At 49.1% G+C, this 14117-nt stretch overlaps 1 protein-coding gene and 1 long non-coding RNA gene across 2 annotated transcripts in view; one reads left to right on the plus strand and one right to left on the minus strand.

The window, feature by feature from the left end:
• The window catches only part of plxna1b (plexin A1b), a 142783-nt gene that overhangs the window by 25557 nt on the left and 103109 nt on the right, over positions 1-14117 (minus strand). Inside the window, exons 12-13 of the mRNA XM_029150554.3 lie at positions 6517-6613; positions 4393-4583 (exon numbers count right to left, since the gene is read on the minus strand). Of these exons, the coding sequence (XP_029006387.2) occupies positions 4393-4583; positions 6517-6613 (288 nt within the window). The remainder of the gene's footprint in view (positions 1-4392; positions 4584-6516; positions 6614-14117) is intronic.
• LOC129604097 (uncharacterized) overlaps positions 4470-14117 on the plus strand; it is a 29829-nt gene continuing 20181 nt past the window's right edge. The window contains exons 1-3 of the long non-coding RNA XR_008694712.1: positions 4470-4606; positions 8190-8383; positions 8977-9122. This is a non-coding gene — a long non-coding RNA (uncharacterized LOC129604097). The remainder of the gene's footprint in view (positions 4607-8189; positions 8384-8976; positions 9123-14117) is intronic.

Below are 14117 nucleotides of genomic sequence, written 5' to 3' on the forward strand. Positions count from 1 at the left end.
ATCACGCCTGTATTTACATCTGTCAATTAACCATCTACTGCACAAAGTGACCTCCGCTCTGAGCCCCCCCCCCAGAGATGTGGGAAAGGTGTGTGGAGGTGCTAATGGCCACCCAGGGCTGCGTCGGCCTCTAATCACAGTGCCATTCATAAAGTCCCAACGCAGACAATGGTTCCTCTGGTAACCAGTCATTACTAATTAGGGCTGGAAACTAATTGGATTAGAAGCTGGCAGTAGGTTGGGTCATTCGTTGCCACTGGCTGGACGGAGGAGCAAAGAGGTGACACGCTGTTGCAATTATGTGTGTGACGACTTCTATTTTTCTGCAAATCTATTTAATACGGTGGTTCAGGACACACTTGTGAACCGGATAAGCTTAAACCATTTACTCCTATTGGACGAGTGGCTGTGACCTAGTCAGCACGGAGGAGCTCTCCCAGTCTCTTTGTTCCTTTAAAGGTCAGCGCTGTCGGGACTATTTGCAGCTGGTTAACAATTGGATTAATTTGTCAAACTTGGCCAAAGTTGAACTTTATGCCAAAGCTAATGTTCATTTACTTTGACGATCTGTACCGATTTGCTGATGCCAGTGCAACTGGCCGCTATAAATAAAAGTTACAAGCCCTACATCTCGAGGCGCTACTTTTATACCTATGCTGATAATTGTTGCGTTTAGCTAATCTGCTGCTTAGTTACCCAGTGCCTTACAAAATAAAAGCATAAGCAGCGCTTACCCCAGCTTGACCCTGATAAATTAGGCCCGCTTTCTCAACCTGCTCTCCAAAAGTCCATTTGTCCAGCCGCTACCTCATGGGGTGGTCGCAGTCTCACATCATTATAGAAAAGGCAGCAGGCTGGTAAAAGCCACAGGTGTTGAGGACACCACTAACAGCCACACACAATGGGAACAAAGCCCATGGTCACGGAGGCCAGAGCTGAAATGCCACAGTGATATAATTAAGAGGCGTTTTCCATCTAACGGCGGCTAGGCTTCAGATGAACATCTTTCTTCCTTCCCTTGCCCTTTTCCCGCTTCCTCTCCAGACTTGTGTCTTTTTAGTTCGCTCTCTCTCTTTGTCTGCGTGTCTGAATGCATATATATTAGATGGGGCGAAAAGCACCAGTCACAATCTTCAGATATGCTAATCAAGTCTCTGTGTACGCACTGGCTAATCCCCCAAACACACACACACACACACACACACACACACACACACACACACACACACACACACACACACACACACACACACACGTTCCTACATCACCAGTGGAACAACACAAACAAAAAGACGTTTCTGATAAAAGCCACCAGCCTAAACACTCGCTCCATTCTCTTCTCGCTGTCACAGCTCTCTACGTTCATTCACGCTCCCTTTTCTCTCCCTCCGCCGCCGACTTGTGTTGTTCCTGTTGTATCGGAGGCTTTGTGTGCGGCCCATTGTGGCGGGCTGAGCGACAGTGCTCAGATAGCATCTGCTAGATACAGATGGAGTGAGGAAAGCAGGAAAACGCAGACAGAGATGATATGAGCAAAAGTTTATCTGGACCGTGAAAGCCTCTCAGAAACAAAACGGCACGAAAATCGAGGTAACTGATAATGATTTCACTATTTAAAAAAATCTTAGCCCTAAGAAAGGACACCTGCCTCTACAAGAGGCAGACGCCTCCACTGATGCTGGAACAGGACGTTGTAGGTGGGGTGGAAGATATATTAGATATAATAGCAGGTGATTCATAAAGGTGATATTTAAAGAAAGAAGCACAGGGATGTGCTGAATGACTGTCAAACTTTATTTCTCTTTCTTTTTCAAAGAGGAAAACACCAGTACGGACACAAAGTGGGGGATGAGATCATTTGCACAATGGATGAGACAGACACACACAGTTTTTTATATGAAACAATCTCATAAAAACAAGGAGTGTGCCCCCCCCCCCCCCCCCACACACACACACGCTGCCCTGTGTTGTTTTAATTGGTTTCTAAGGGCTAGCAGTAATGCTGCTCCTGTCCCCTAGGAGCAGCCAGGCAGAAGATGATGAATGACGGAGGATCAGGCAGCATCCAAGGCCAGGACTAGGACACTGCTACAGTACAATGGGAGACAGCATCTCTGCGTCTCCGTGTGGCAGTGCATGTGATTTTAAGGAGCCCATGCAACATTCTCCTTGTTATCCTGCACTAGTACTTTGACTTCACAGAGCCTTTGTGCATGGGAGCTGTACTCCGCTCCTGTCTCTGTGCATTACTAATTAATCAGTTCGAGTACGAATGAATCAAGGACAAAGGAAACGGACATTTATTGGGCAAATGTATAAAACCGATGACTTCAATCGCTATGTGTGAGCAGCAGTGCTATTAGAAGAACGGTACCCAGCTGCACAACACTGAACACGTCCAATGAGCCAGATCGCGCTCAAAAGTGACATGACATGGGCTCAACGCTGCGTGTGTTGGTCACAGCTCTCTCCAGTGGTGGTTCCCTCCAAACCGAGCACGCATTTTCCAGTCCAAATCAAATTAGCAGCTAATCCGCGAGCTAATGGCCACACAGCAGCTACTGTAGCATGCTTCATAAACGAACAAAGAGAAAAGCAAAAGGAAATAAAAGAAGGGGGGATCAAATAGGAAAAAGGGGGATTTGATGGTAAAAAGTGGAGTAATATTCAATTTGTGTGGCGGATGCGATGCTCTTTGGTAGAACTACAGTGAAGGATAAAATGGCAGAAGACGAGGGCAGAGGTTTTCTTTGTTGCATGCAAATGCTCTCATGGCTTCAAAAGTCACACTGTAAATGTCAAAGGTGGAGCGGAGAGGTGAGACTCAGCACCGACGTTTCCTCCAGCGTCTCCTCTTTGTCTCAGAGCCTGTGCTCTCAAACCAGCAGTAGGTTTTCCCTCCTGCTGGTTCTGAAGCTCTTCTACCCCCATCATCCTGACTGCCACCAACATCACGCCCCGAGGCCCGGATTTACCCCTCATTATGCATGGAGGAACACACACACACACGCACACACACACACACACACACACACACACACACACACACACACACACACACACACACACACACACACACACACACACACACACACACACACACACACACACACACACACACACACACACACACTCTTGTGTCGAAGCGATAGCTGGAATGAGCAAGCGAGGGAGACCGTTTAAGTCATGCTGTCGCTCACGTCCTGCAGATTTATCTACTATATGTGCCAGAGCCCCAATTATCGACTTTCTCCATTACGGATTCAGACTGACAAACCCGTGTTGTGCAGGAAAAGTTCTGAGGAGTCTGCAGACGTACGCGCATTTCACACACACTATTGTGCAGCAAAATGGCAGTCGTCTCAGCCGAGATGATGCTTCGTCCTATTAAGGATGCAATTAAGCTCCGGGACAGAAAAGCGGCGCGTTGAAGGGCTTCGGCGTGAAGACAGATAAGACGAGAAGCAATAAGCCGAGCGAGTGAAAGTAAAGAACACGGGAACACATGTCACGCAGCGGTGTGTGGCCTTCAAGCTGCGCTGCCCGTGTCAACGCACACATGTGCGTCAGCCCCGGTGGCGCTGCGGAGAGCGTGACCCGGGATGCAGCCAGACGAGGACCAGTGCCACTGTTGCCGGTGGCAACAGATGGGCACGCCGCAGTGTTTGGACGCCTTGGCTCACTCAGGCTGTCAGATGAACACACAGGAACGCACACATTGTGCACACATGGTGGGACACAATTAACAACCCTGCACCCCCCTCCCCACCCCCCATTCTTTTCCTTCTTCGCCTTTGTCCCTCGCTACACGCGCACACACGCACACACACAAACGCACACACACAGTCTAGACGAGGATAATCTCCACCTCCTCAGGTGTGTAAGCGTGCGTGCGTCGCCATCAGCTCTGATCATGTCAGCGAGTTCAGCCTCGTGTGTGGACCGCCTCCCCCTGTCCGGCCCATCTGCGTCGTGCCTGCGGCTACGACGGAGGCGACTGCCTCGTGTGCCTCCCCTGATGAACCCCGTCTCCTGCGACGCCTGCTTCACTCGCCGCCGCCAAACGGGGAGAGCTTTAACTTTCACCAACGGGCCGGCTGCGGCAAACCTCTGTGTGTCAACAGGAAGGCTTTCCTTTTACAATTATTCTGACATCACTAACACAGCCGTGATACAAAGAGCTCATTGTCGCCCGGACTCCGTCCCTTCTGACCTCTGCTCTGACAAAACCATGACTTGTTTGTTGTTTGGAGTTGCTGGGTAACAGTGAAAAAGCAGATGATGCTTCAGAAGTGCTTTAAGCATCCTTCATTTTACACTTTCGACCCCGCTCCCCAGTGGGCGTGTGTGTGTGGACACGCGTCGCCATGGTGACGTCCAGGCGCTACTCACCTTGGTGATCTTGGGGTTGGCGCAGCGGCTGTTCCCGGTGGTGGCGTGCATCCAGACGCTCTCCGGGGGGGCGCACTCCTGCCTCAGCGAGCACTTCTTCTCCTGCACGCACCAGCCGCACTCGAACCTGGGGTTGGCCTTCAGACACATGCCACAGCTGTCCCTCAGAGCGTAGCACTTGTACACGTGGGCTGTGGAGCAGGAGAGACGCCGGGTGAGTCACTACTGTACGAGCGGAGCCGGGCCAGAATGGAACAACCTCAGAGTTGAATGTTTGCTGAACAAGCCGACTAAGTAGACAAACATCCTCAAGGTTGTTTTTTTTCAGAACTTACCCGTTTCCTCTATTTTTAGTTCAGTTTAGTAACTTGCACGCGAAAATTCCCGAACTTCTTCAATGTCACGGAGACAAAGTTGAGTTAAGGCAACATTTCCCAAAGGCCTCAGGAATAGTACAGTGAAATCTTTTTTTCCTTCTCTCTGCTACTCTATCCCCAAATCCCATTGGTCATGGAGCAGCTTTAAAGCAACCCAGTACCAATTACTGGCTGCTAAACGACACTTCTCTAATTACATTAACATATCAGTATTTAAGATAAGTGAGCATCACTCACACTCCACCAGATGATTATCATGATTGAGAAAGAAGGGACGGGGGGTGCAAAGAAGACAGACAGAAGGGGGGGGGGGGTTCACTGGGCTGCAGGTCGCTTCTAGACGCACATACAGTAAGGAGATTTACACACTCAGTGCTATAACTGCAATAATATAAGTACTTTATGCTGCCTCAATAATAATAACACCACCCCATTACTGTCGACTGCATTGTCTGGAGGCTTAAAGACATATCTTTGGTGTAGCTTACAAGTACATCAATATAACATATCATTGGACATGCGAAATCTGAGACCACACCACAGTGTACTGTACTTCGTACAGTACATGTAGACGGCAGGGAATGACCTTATGCAGCATAAGGGACTAATTGCAAAGGCGGCTTCGCATTCTGACAGAAGCAACAACGTCTGATCTAATGCTACATAAAAAGCCCGGCGCCTCGCCGTGTCTTTAACCATCAAAGGGGTAAAATGGGACCAGACAGCGACGCTCCCTCTGTTGTACCCAAACTCCTGGTGCAAGTCGTTCCGCGGCCGCATCGAACGCGGCGGCTGACGACGGCGTTACTGTGCCTCGCAGCGGGGGGATAATGTTACAGCCCCCTGCTGAGCTGTACAGGCCACAGTAATTATGCAGAAAGCTCTATGAAGGCCGTCCTACCAGTAATTATATCCAACAGACATGATCTCATTGTCTTCTCCTACAGCGCATGTCTTTAATCTTTACCCACATGCTTCTTTGTGTGAGGAACAAGATGAATATTTATTATATGCTATATAATGCTGTTTAAAGCAGATGCACATTTGATCTACATGAATGTAGTAATAAAACATGTCAGTGTAATGGAGGAACCCAAACCTGCTCAAAGGAATCAAATGATCTTTAAGTAACATGTCGTAGCTAACGAGAAGCTAATAAAAAAGCATTGTAACATCAACACAACTTGTCATTTAATGATGAATGGAGTAATGTTTTACACCGACTGAATAATAAGTTGCACAAGCTACAGTAAATAGTACCAATCAATCATCTATCGGCCTACTTCATTTTTAAAAATATGCATCATACATGTTATTCACACGTTCAGATTTAATGAACCACCCTGGAGAACTGCTACTTCCCTGACCTACAGAGCCTACAGAGGACAGGAGTCCTTTGGATAAAAAGACCTGGGACACACTGTTCCAGCGGCAAATGCAAATACCCCGCTGCACAAACAACCATCACACATGTCTAAAGGCATGAAAACAAATGAATAGAGAGCAGTGGAATGATGGATCAAGGCAGGAGCAGTTGACTGATCCGGCACCTACAGGCTGAGCTGAAGATCAAATGCAACAAATAAACACACAAAATGTACAATGACCTTTGTCAAGACACCTTAACAGCACAACCGCAAGGTGTAATGGAACAGACTTTACTCAAGTTGACTAAACACCTTGAGTTATAATAAAATTAATAATAATAATAATAAAATCCACATTGGTACCAGCAGCACACACTCACCTTTTATGTTGTAGGGGTTGTCGATGACAAAGTTTCCATTCCAGACCACAGACAGATCCACTGGCAGGTCACTGATGTCGTTGCCCTCGTAGGTATACTGACATAGAAAAGAGCTAAATTAATATTTGTATTCTTCATCACACACTGTAAAGCTGAAACAATCATTCCTTCTCTGCATAAGACTGTGGCTCCTGTGCCTTTTAATAAAGTATTACATTCATACGACAGAACAAAAAAATCCAATAGCAATACTGTGAGCAAACTCAGTTACGCTAGTGGCTCATAGTAATGTCATACCCTGCAGTGCTCCCACAGTTGAAGGGCTATAAAAATGAATGATGAGAGACAGGCTATATTGTGATTTTAACACGCAGCACATCCGCAGAGCACTGAGTTGATTAAGAGATACGAATCCCCATCACTGTATGACTCATTCCATTCCAGTGATGAATGAAAAGCGTAATACATCTCCCACAATGATATTCTCATCTAATTCCACTCTTTTTGCATCCTGAACTAATAAGAGTTGAAATGTAATTGACTCGTCTTCGGCGTAATCACTTTTGCGGAATCGCTTTAAAACGAGACAACAAGCTCCGAAGGCGGCGGAGTGACGGCGGCGCGTTAGCAGAGGGAGCGACGGCTCCTGGGAGACCCGGCCCCCGAAACCCCCCAAAACAAATAAATTATCGACGCCGATTATCGCTTCGCAAATAAAATGCAGCTTCGGAAGCAACGACGCCGCTACATAATTGGAAGGGAAACCCTCGCTCATCAAAAAAAAAAAAAGCCCCAACGCGCTCCGATCTGAGCCACGCTTTGCATTAATAACTGCGTTCATTAGACGTCTTTGACAGAACAGACTGAGCCCGGCTCTTTGCTTCGAGGCCGCTGCTGATTTGATTCGATGCGAGGCTTATGGCTTCCAAGACTTAAGAGAGGCCGCGTCGACCCGGTGCCCCCGTCGGTCCAAGGGTGCCCGCTCGCTCGCACCACTATGGTACGGTCACTGTCTCCGGTGCCCCCGGGGTGAGAGATAGCAGGACTGTTCTACTCTAGTGGAGTGGTGATAAAATCCAATGTGAAAGCCTTGAGCCTGAGGCTATGGGGCCCTCGCAGATTGAATCTAGCTACAACTTGGCCATTATGGGATATTGTCCATTCCAGTGAGATACAGTGAGATTTATCTTGACATTTGTAATAATAGCACATTTGAATAGATTCGAGGGGGGAAAAGGGGTCGAGAAATGTGCAAAGAGTCGATAAGGAAAATGAGAGGACGCGGCAATGTCACGACGCGCGGACGGCTGATTAATTCCTCCGCTGCGTTCGCGCGTTGGTTGATTTACATCCCGGAAGACGCGACGCTAATATCCAAATGAAGGAGGGGGTCCCGCGTGTCCCCGAAAAACTCCGACTTCGCTCGGCGAGTTTATTTGAAGGGGGAATTCTTGAAAAATGTGTTTTCAGACGCATTCTGGCAGCACGCAGATTTATTCAGCAGAGGGAACGTGCCCCTGAAATACGTCCACGTGGGAGCAGTCCTGCACAACACGAACGAGGCAACGTCTCCTGAAAGATAACGTCATATAATAATATGACACTTTATTAAATGGCACCTTTCCCAGTTGTCGTTGATGTTCAAGTTTTTTGTTGTAATTTACTTTTGACAGTGGCACTAAAGACAGAGGAGAAGAGGTGTTGTTGGGAAGGAGACTGGAAAACGTTGGCGGATGGGCTGAGCTGGAGCGCGTGCTGTGCAAAAGACACAAACAGCAAAGAAGAAGAATGGGGAACGGGGCGGGGAGAGGATCACACGGCGGCGGGAGTGAAGGAGAAATGGCGAGGGCCAGATGGATAGAGAGAGGTGATTGTGTGTTATTCTGTGGACACCATTCATTTACACATGGAATAAGAGGCTGAGGCTGAGGCTGAGCTGGTGGGGACTAAAGTGAAATTGGCATTTTCAATTTGTTCGCTGACATGTCTGCCTCGCTCTTTTCACACATTCCTCTGCCTCTCCTTCTCTCCCGGTCTTCCTTTCCACCCCCTCGTTTCGCTCTCCCTCTCGTTATTTCTTCTCTCCACCTCCTTCGCGAACCTCCGTCCCTATCCATCTCAGTCGAGCCTCCTCTCCCCCACCACCAGCCCCCTCCCAGAACGCCCACAGTCGAACCAGGAAATATGGGGCCGGTTCGTTTATCGCGCACTCAGGGAAACACGTGTGCAGGCTGCGTTATAAACATGCACTCTGCACATGGGATGGTATCCAGGAAAATGCATCACATCGTCTATAGAGGAAATAAAAACAGGGAAAATAAAAACACATGCACGCACGGGACGATAAGAGATTCTCGCAACACGTGCTCAGGATGTCAGATGGTGTTTCTCTCCACCAGAGTCCAAACATTTAAACTTCTTTCATTGTTTCTCTCCCTCCCTGCTTCCCTCTGCACCCAGAGACCACCCAGTCTGCCTGGGAACAAGAGGGCTTCTTCACTGGGCGAAGGTGGAGACAACACAAGAAGGCAATGAGAAAGAAGACAAGGAGCGAGCGAGCGACAGAGAGAGAGAGAGAGAGAGAGAGGGAGGAAACGAGCAGTCGGGTAAGAATGGAAAATGCACGTTAGGGAATGAGGAAGAAGCTGCAGATGAAGGCACTTTAACAAATTGTTTCCACTCCGGCTTATGTAAAAAAAGATTTTCTTAAAAGTAGTTTGAATGCTTAATTGTGTGGGACCTCCTCTAAACACTGGGCTGATCGCGCTCTGCGTCACTGACAGGCAGCTGACAGACGCGTGGGGACCTTTGAGCCCAGCTTTAGTCCTCCCTGAAAATCGACTCACTCGCTAAACAGAGTCGCGGCGGTGATGACAGCTGAAACAACAGCACCGCGTCGTCGTTTAATCGCGTCGTAAGAACCTCTCCGCGTTTGCACCTCCGACCTCCAAGAGGAAGCCGCGCTGAGCCGAGGCTTCACTCAACGGGATCTGGGTTGATTTCGCCGGAGGGAGGCGTGTACGTGCACACGGGTGTGTTTAATGGGCAGCAGCGGCGCAGGAGAGGCCGGGTTATGATCCAGAGCTCATTTGCTCTTGTTGCACCAAAGGCCTATTAAACTTTCATACTGAAGCAGCATTGTTGCATGATGTAGAGTTCAGGGAGCAGATTCGCTGCACAGCAGAATCCAAACGGAAAATGCAGAAGTCAAGCAGGTTATTCTGAGGGTCAGAGGTAGAAAATGCAAATTTGTTTGATATTTTGTGACATAAGCTCAAAAAAGAGACCAGAGCCTAAAGGTGGGGCCTGAAGTAACTGAAATAAACGGATGATGAACCGAACAAAGGAACAACAGGCCGAGAGCGGAGCAGCGCCACAGCATCATCAGCTGGACCTCTGTCACCGAGAGCTGCTGGAGGAGCGAGGTGAGGAGAGATGGATGGAGAAGGGGGAGCGGGGAAGAAACAATGGGCGCCTCCTGCGAGGGTCACCGCCTGATAATTAGTCATTTTGAAGGTGTGCGCCAGCTGGATGGCTAAAAATATCAAATTAGCCGAGGGCGAAGCCGAACCTGGGCAGGGAGGCGGTAACCTATTGTTAGCGTCCTCCGTGCTCTCGCCCGAGCGACAGCAGTTACCAAAAGTACCACCTGACACGTACACACACACACTTACAGCAAATATTGCTAATCAAGGATCAAGTGGTAATCCTTCCTACAGCTCAGAGTGTGCTCTGTACGTGTGGGGTCACGCGACTTGGAATTAGCCCCCCCGCTCATAATAGCGGCCTGTTAGCCAGTGCTAATCGCTAATGCTAACAGGATTGGAGCCCTGTGGATCCGGACACCCAGCTTATCTCATGCACGCACGCATGCACGCACACACACACACACACGCTCACAATAGACTCGTGCTCCGACACAGACTTTCTTCATCGATGGGAGGAAACCGGAGGGAGGGGAGTGAGGAATCGCTGGCTTGAGGGAAAATAACGCTGCCACAGCCAATGTTTCGTGTTTTCATTAAGCTGGCGCCACCTCTCCCCCGGACAAAAGGCAGATTCCTGGACGTTTGCAGAAACGGACGCATCTCCGGACCCCCCGTTCTTCCTCACGCTCCCGTTGACGTTTGTCCCTCGCCGCAGGATCTGCTCACTCAACACGTGTGCAACACGGAGAACAGAACAACACCCTCTGACAGAGATGCGAAGCAGATGAGACGCACGTGGAGGGTTCTCCTCCATCAGGGGTCAGAGACCATCACTGCTGGTTCTCCGGTGCATTAAGACACAGACGGCGACGCACTAGAGCTACAGACAGCCGGGATGCGAGGAAGCGCACAGAGAAGTGGTCAAAGGGTGGAGACAATGACATAGGCTGAAAGATGAGCCGCAATTAATTCCTATTCATCCAGAACAGGAGCGAGGAGGCTCCTCACCTGTTAGAGGCCAACGACGGGTGAGGGGGTGAGGAGGGGAGGGAGCCAAGAAAGGGCGGAGCATGCGGATGCGACTTACCCTGATGAATTGGACAGAAGGCGGGGGCGTGAGTGAGCGTGTGTGTACTTGTGCGACGCACGGGGGCGATAACGGCTCTCATCGAATGCGAGCGCACAAACGTTTGAATGACAGCTGTGCAGATGTCTGGACTGAGTCTGGAGATGGTGAAACGCAAGAACGAATCAGATCTGATCCGTGCTGCCTGAGTTATCACATGATGGAGGAACAGTACAGTTCCCAAACTCTTTAAATCTAACCCCCCCCCACACACAGTGTTTGAGCCAATTAAAGCAGTGTCAGCGTGTGCTGTGCCTGACTGCGGTGGCAGGTCTAGTGTTTACACCTCATTACGCTGTGCCGGGCCATGACAGACCCGGCTGTACCATGCTCCGCTGAGCCTGCCCTCCACCGGCCAGCGCCAGGGCCCTCATTAGCCTCATCTCCGCCGAGTTCGTCACTGCCTATGGGCGAAACCGTGTCCGTGTCATCAGATGTATTTTAAAAAAGAGTGGACGAGAGGTTTTAGAGTCAGTGGCATATGTTAACAAATCCTAGAAATCAGAGAGAAAATCCGACTTTCCATCAGGGCCCTGAGTCACATCACACACACACACACACACACACACACTATCTATCTATCTATCTATCTATCTATCTATCTATCTATCTATCTATCTATCTATCTATCTATCTATCTATCTATCTATCTATCTATCTATCGGTCCACAGTACAGTATGTATTGTATTCTTTCCTCACCAAATCATCCTCTTCTAAAATCTCTCAAAGTTTCCTGCCTTTATTCCTTCCTTCTGCTTTCCGCCTCTCCCCACAACCCTCTTCAAATGTGCATGGCTGCCCCCCCCCCTCATCTAGTTTGTGTGTAAGTGAGGGAGCTTGTGTGCACACAGGAGCGTCCGTCTCTGCTGCTTCGCTGCAATTCATCATCATTTTATCTGCCTTAATTGGATGCCATCAGGACCCCTGATACTTCCCATCTCTCCTTTAACAAACAGCTGCTCTGCTCACACACAGAAGGATAACACACACACACACACACACACACACAGACGCACACAATCCCAAACTAGATTTTCTCCTCCTGTTCCTGCGTCTGCCCCCCCCCCCCAGATGAAGGAGTGAGGGAAGAAGGGTGATGGAGTGGCCGAGCGGTTTATCAGACGGAAAGTAATGGTGTAAGGCCTGCGCAGACATTATCAGTCTTCTCATTTCTGCCCTCTGGGGTGAGACAACAAAGAGGGATAAAGAGAGGAAGACGAGGGCAAAAATGAAGACACCAACGCGTGAATGGACAAAAGCTAGCTAGATAGAGGAAAGCTAGCGATACCGAACGGCAGAGAGAGGAACTTGAAGCGCTCCGGCTCCAGCGTCGGCGTTGGGACGACACCCAGCTGTGCTCCATCAGCGCCTCTGACCGCACAGTGCGGCTGTTTGTGCGAGCGAGCCTCGTCTGTACATGTGTTTATCCACTCCCACGACCCCCGTGGCGCTCCGAGCGCAACTCCGCAGCTCACGGCTCGCGATCCCATTAGCTGCGGCGCCCTCGCCGCGGCCTCCGATTGGCTCCTGCGCGCAGGGATGTGCAACGGGCCGGGTCAGGACGACCGCAGGGAGCCGACGCAGGGAGCAGCCTGTTGTTTGGGTTCGCTGCTGACCGCCGTCAAGCGCTGCCATACGGCCTGGCGGACGGCTCCGTGTGCGTCAGTGGTAATGTGGGCTTGCTTTGGCACCAACGGATATGGAGAGGACTTGTTTTTGCAAAATCACCAGTTTGTCTCCAATTAACTTGCTTTAGGACCTTGAACAATCTGCTGTTTTGTCAACTTCTGCAGGTTCCAAAAAATGTTGAAATGTGTTTGGCTGAGTACCCGAACTTCAAAAGTGAGAAAGGGGAACCATCCCTGTCTAAGAGCTTCAAGCTCTTTTATTCTACATTGAATTCCTAACGCGGCCCTGCTTGTTTGACGACTCTTAGCTTAGCAGCGTTTCTTCTCGTGTCCTTTGATAGTTACTCGTTCCCTTTTGGCATCCACTGTATGCACTGTAACCCTATACACAAATTCCATGGCACCAATTTCTCCCTCATAAGCAGATATGGACAGTCAATACCCAACAGCGTTAGTACAGAGCTGAGGTTCCACTATCATATAACGTGTGTCACATACAGGGAGGCTTATTGACGGCCCCCCGTTAGGGCATATTGAGTCATTCCAGTTTCTGTAAAAGGAGCAGAGTATGGGAAACTGGAGCTCCAACCTGATCGGACTGGATATCCTGAATATCCTGTGGTTAGTTATCTTCCTTTGGATAGTGTGTGATGATACCGTATAGAACAGAGCAGAATGAGTTTCGGCCTCAGGAGAGACTTTTGAGCCTCTGTTCTTTTCGATATCACCCTCCCTCTCGCTTTCCTCCATTCGTACCACCTGAAATTGTCTACTACGCTCTAATTTCCCCCGTCTCCCCTCGACTCCGTTTTTTAACAGTTTTCCACTGCTACCTGGTATCACATCACTTCTCACCCCCTTCTCTACTCTTCCCCAGCCTCTTCTGCATTTATCCCGTCCTCTGCCTTGCTCGTGCCTCTTTGCTTTTCATTCCAGCCACAGTTCCCTTGATTCTGTCCGTGCTGCCTTTCTTGCAAATGAGAGTTAATCTGACACAGCGGCTAACTCTTACGCGAATCCCCACCACAAGGCTAAACTATGGATTTGCACCCCTGTGTTTAGGTTATTGATTTGTACCCCCCCCCAACAGTATTCCTGCAGTGATACAACAGCCTTGGGTGCACACACACACACTGATCAACCCCTCTCCTCTTAGCTACAGTATGTGCCTATAAAGATGAAGTGCATTCCTTCAGCAGAATCATACATGATTCATTGAGTTTATTCTATTAGTTTATTCTGTTAAAGTAGAAGCAAACATGGAAGAGTGTGCATAAAATGCAGAGATGTGAAGGTCTATAGAAGGATAAACTAATATTTAAGTTCCTCATTCTTTCCAAAGACTGCTCCGGAGCTAAAATAAGACCATTACTGTAATAATTCATGACACATAATTAGACTCATAAGTTCAGGCCGGG

Source organism: Betta splendens, chromosome 5 (genome assembly GCF_900634795.4).
Source record: "Betta splendens chromosome 5, fBetSpl5.4, whole genome shotgun sequence".
Taxonomy (NCBI): Eukaryota; Metazoa; Chordata; class Actinopteri; order Anabantiformes; family Osphronemidae; genus Betta; species Betta splendens.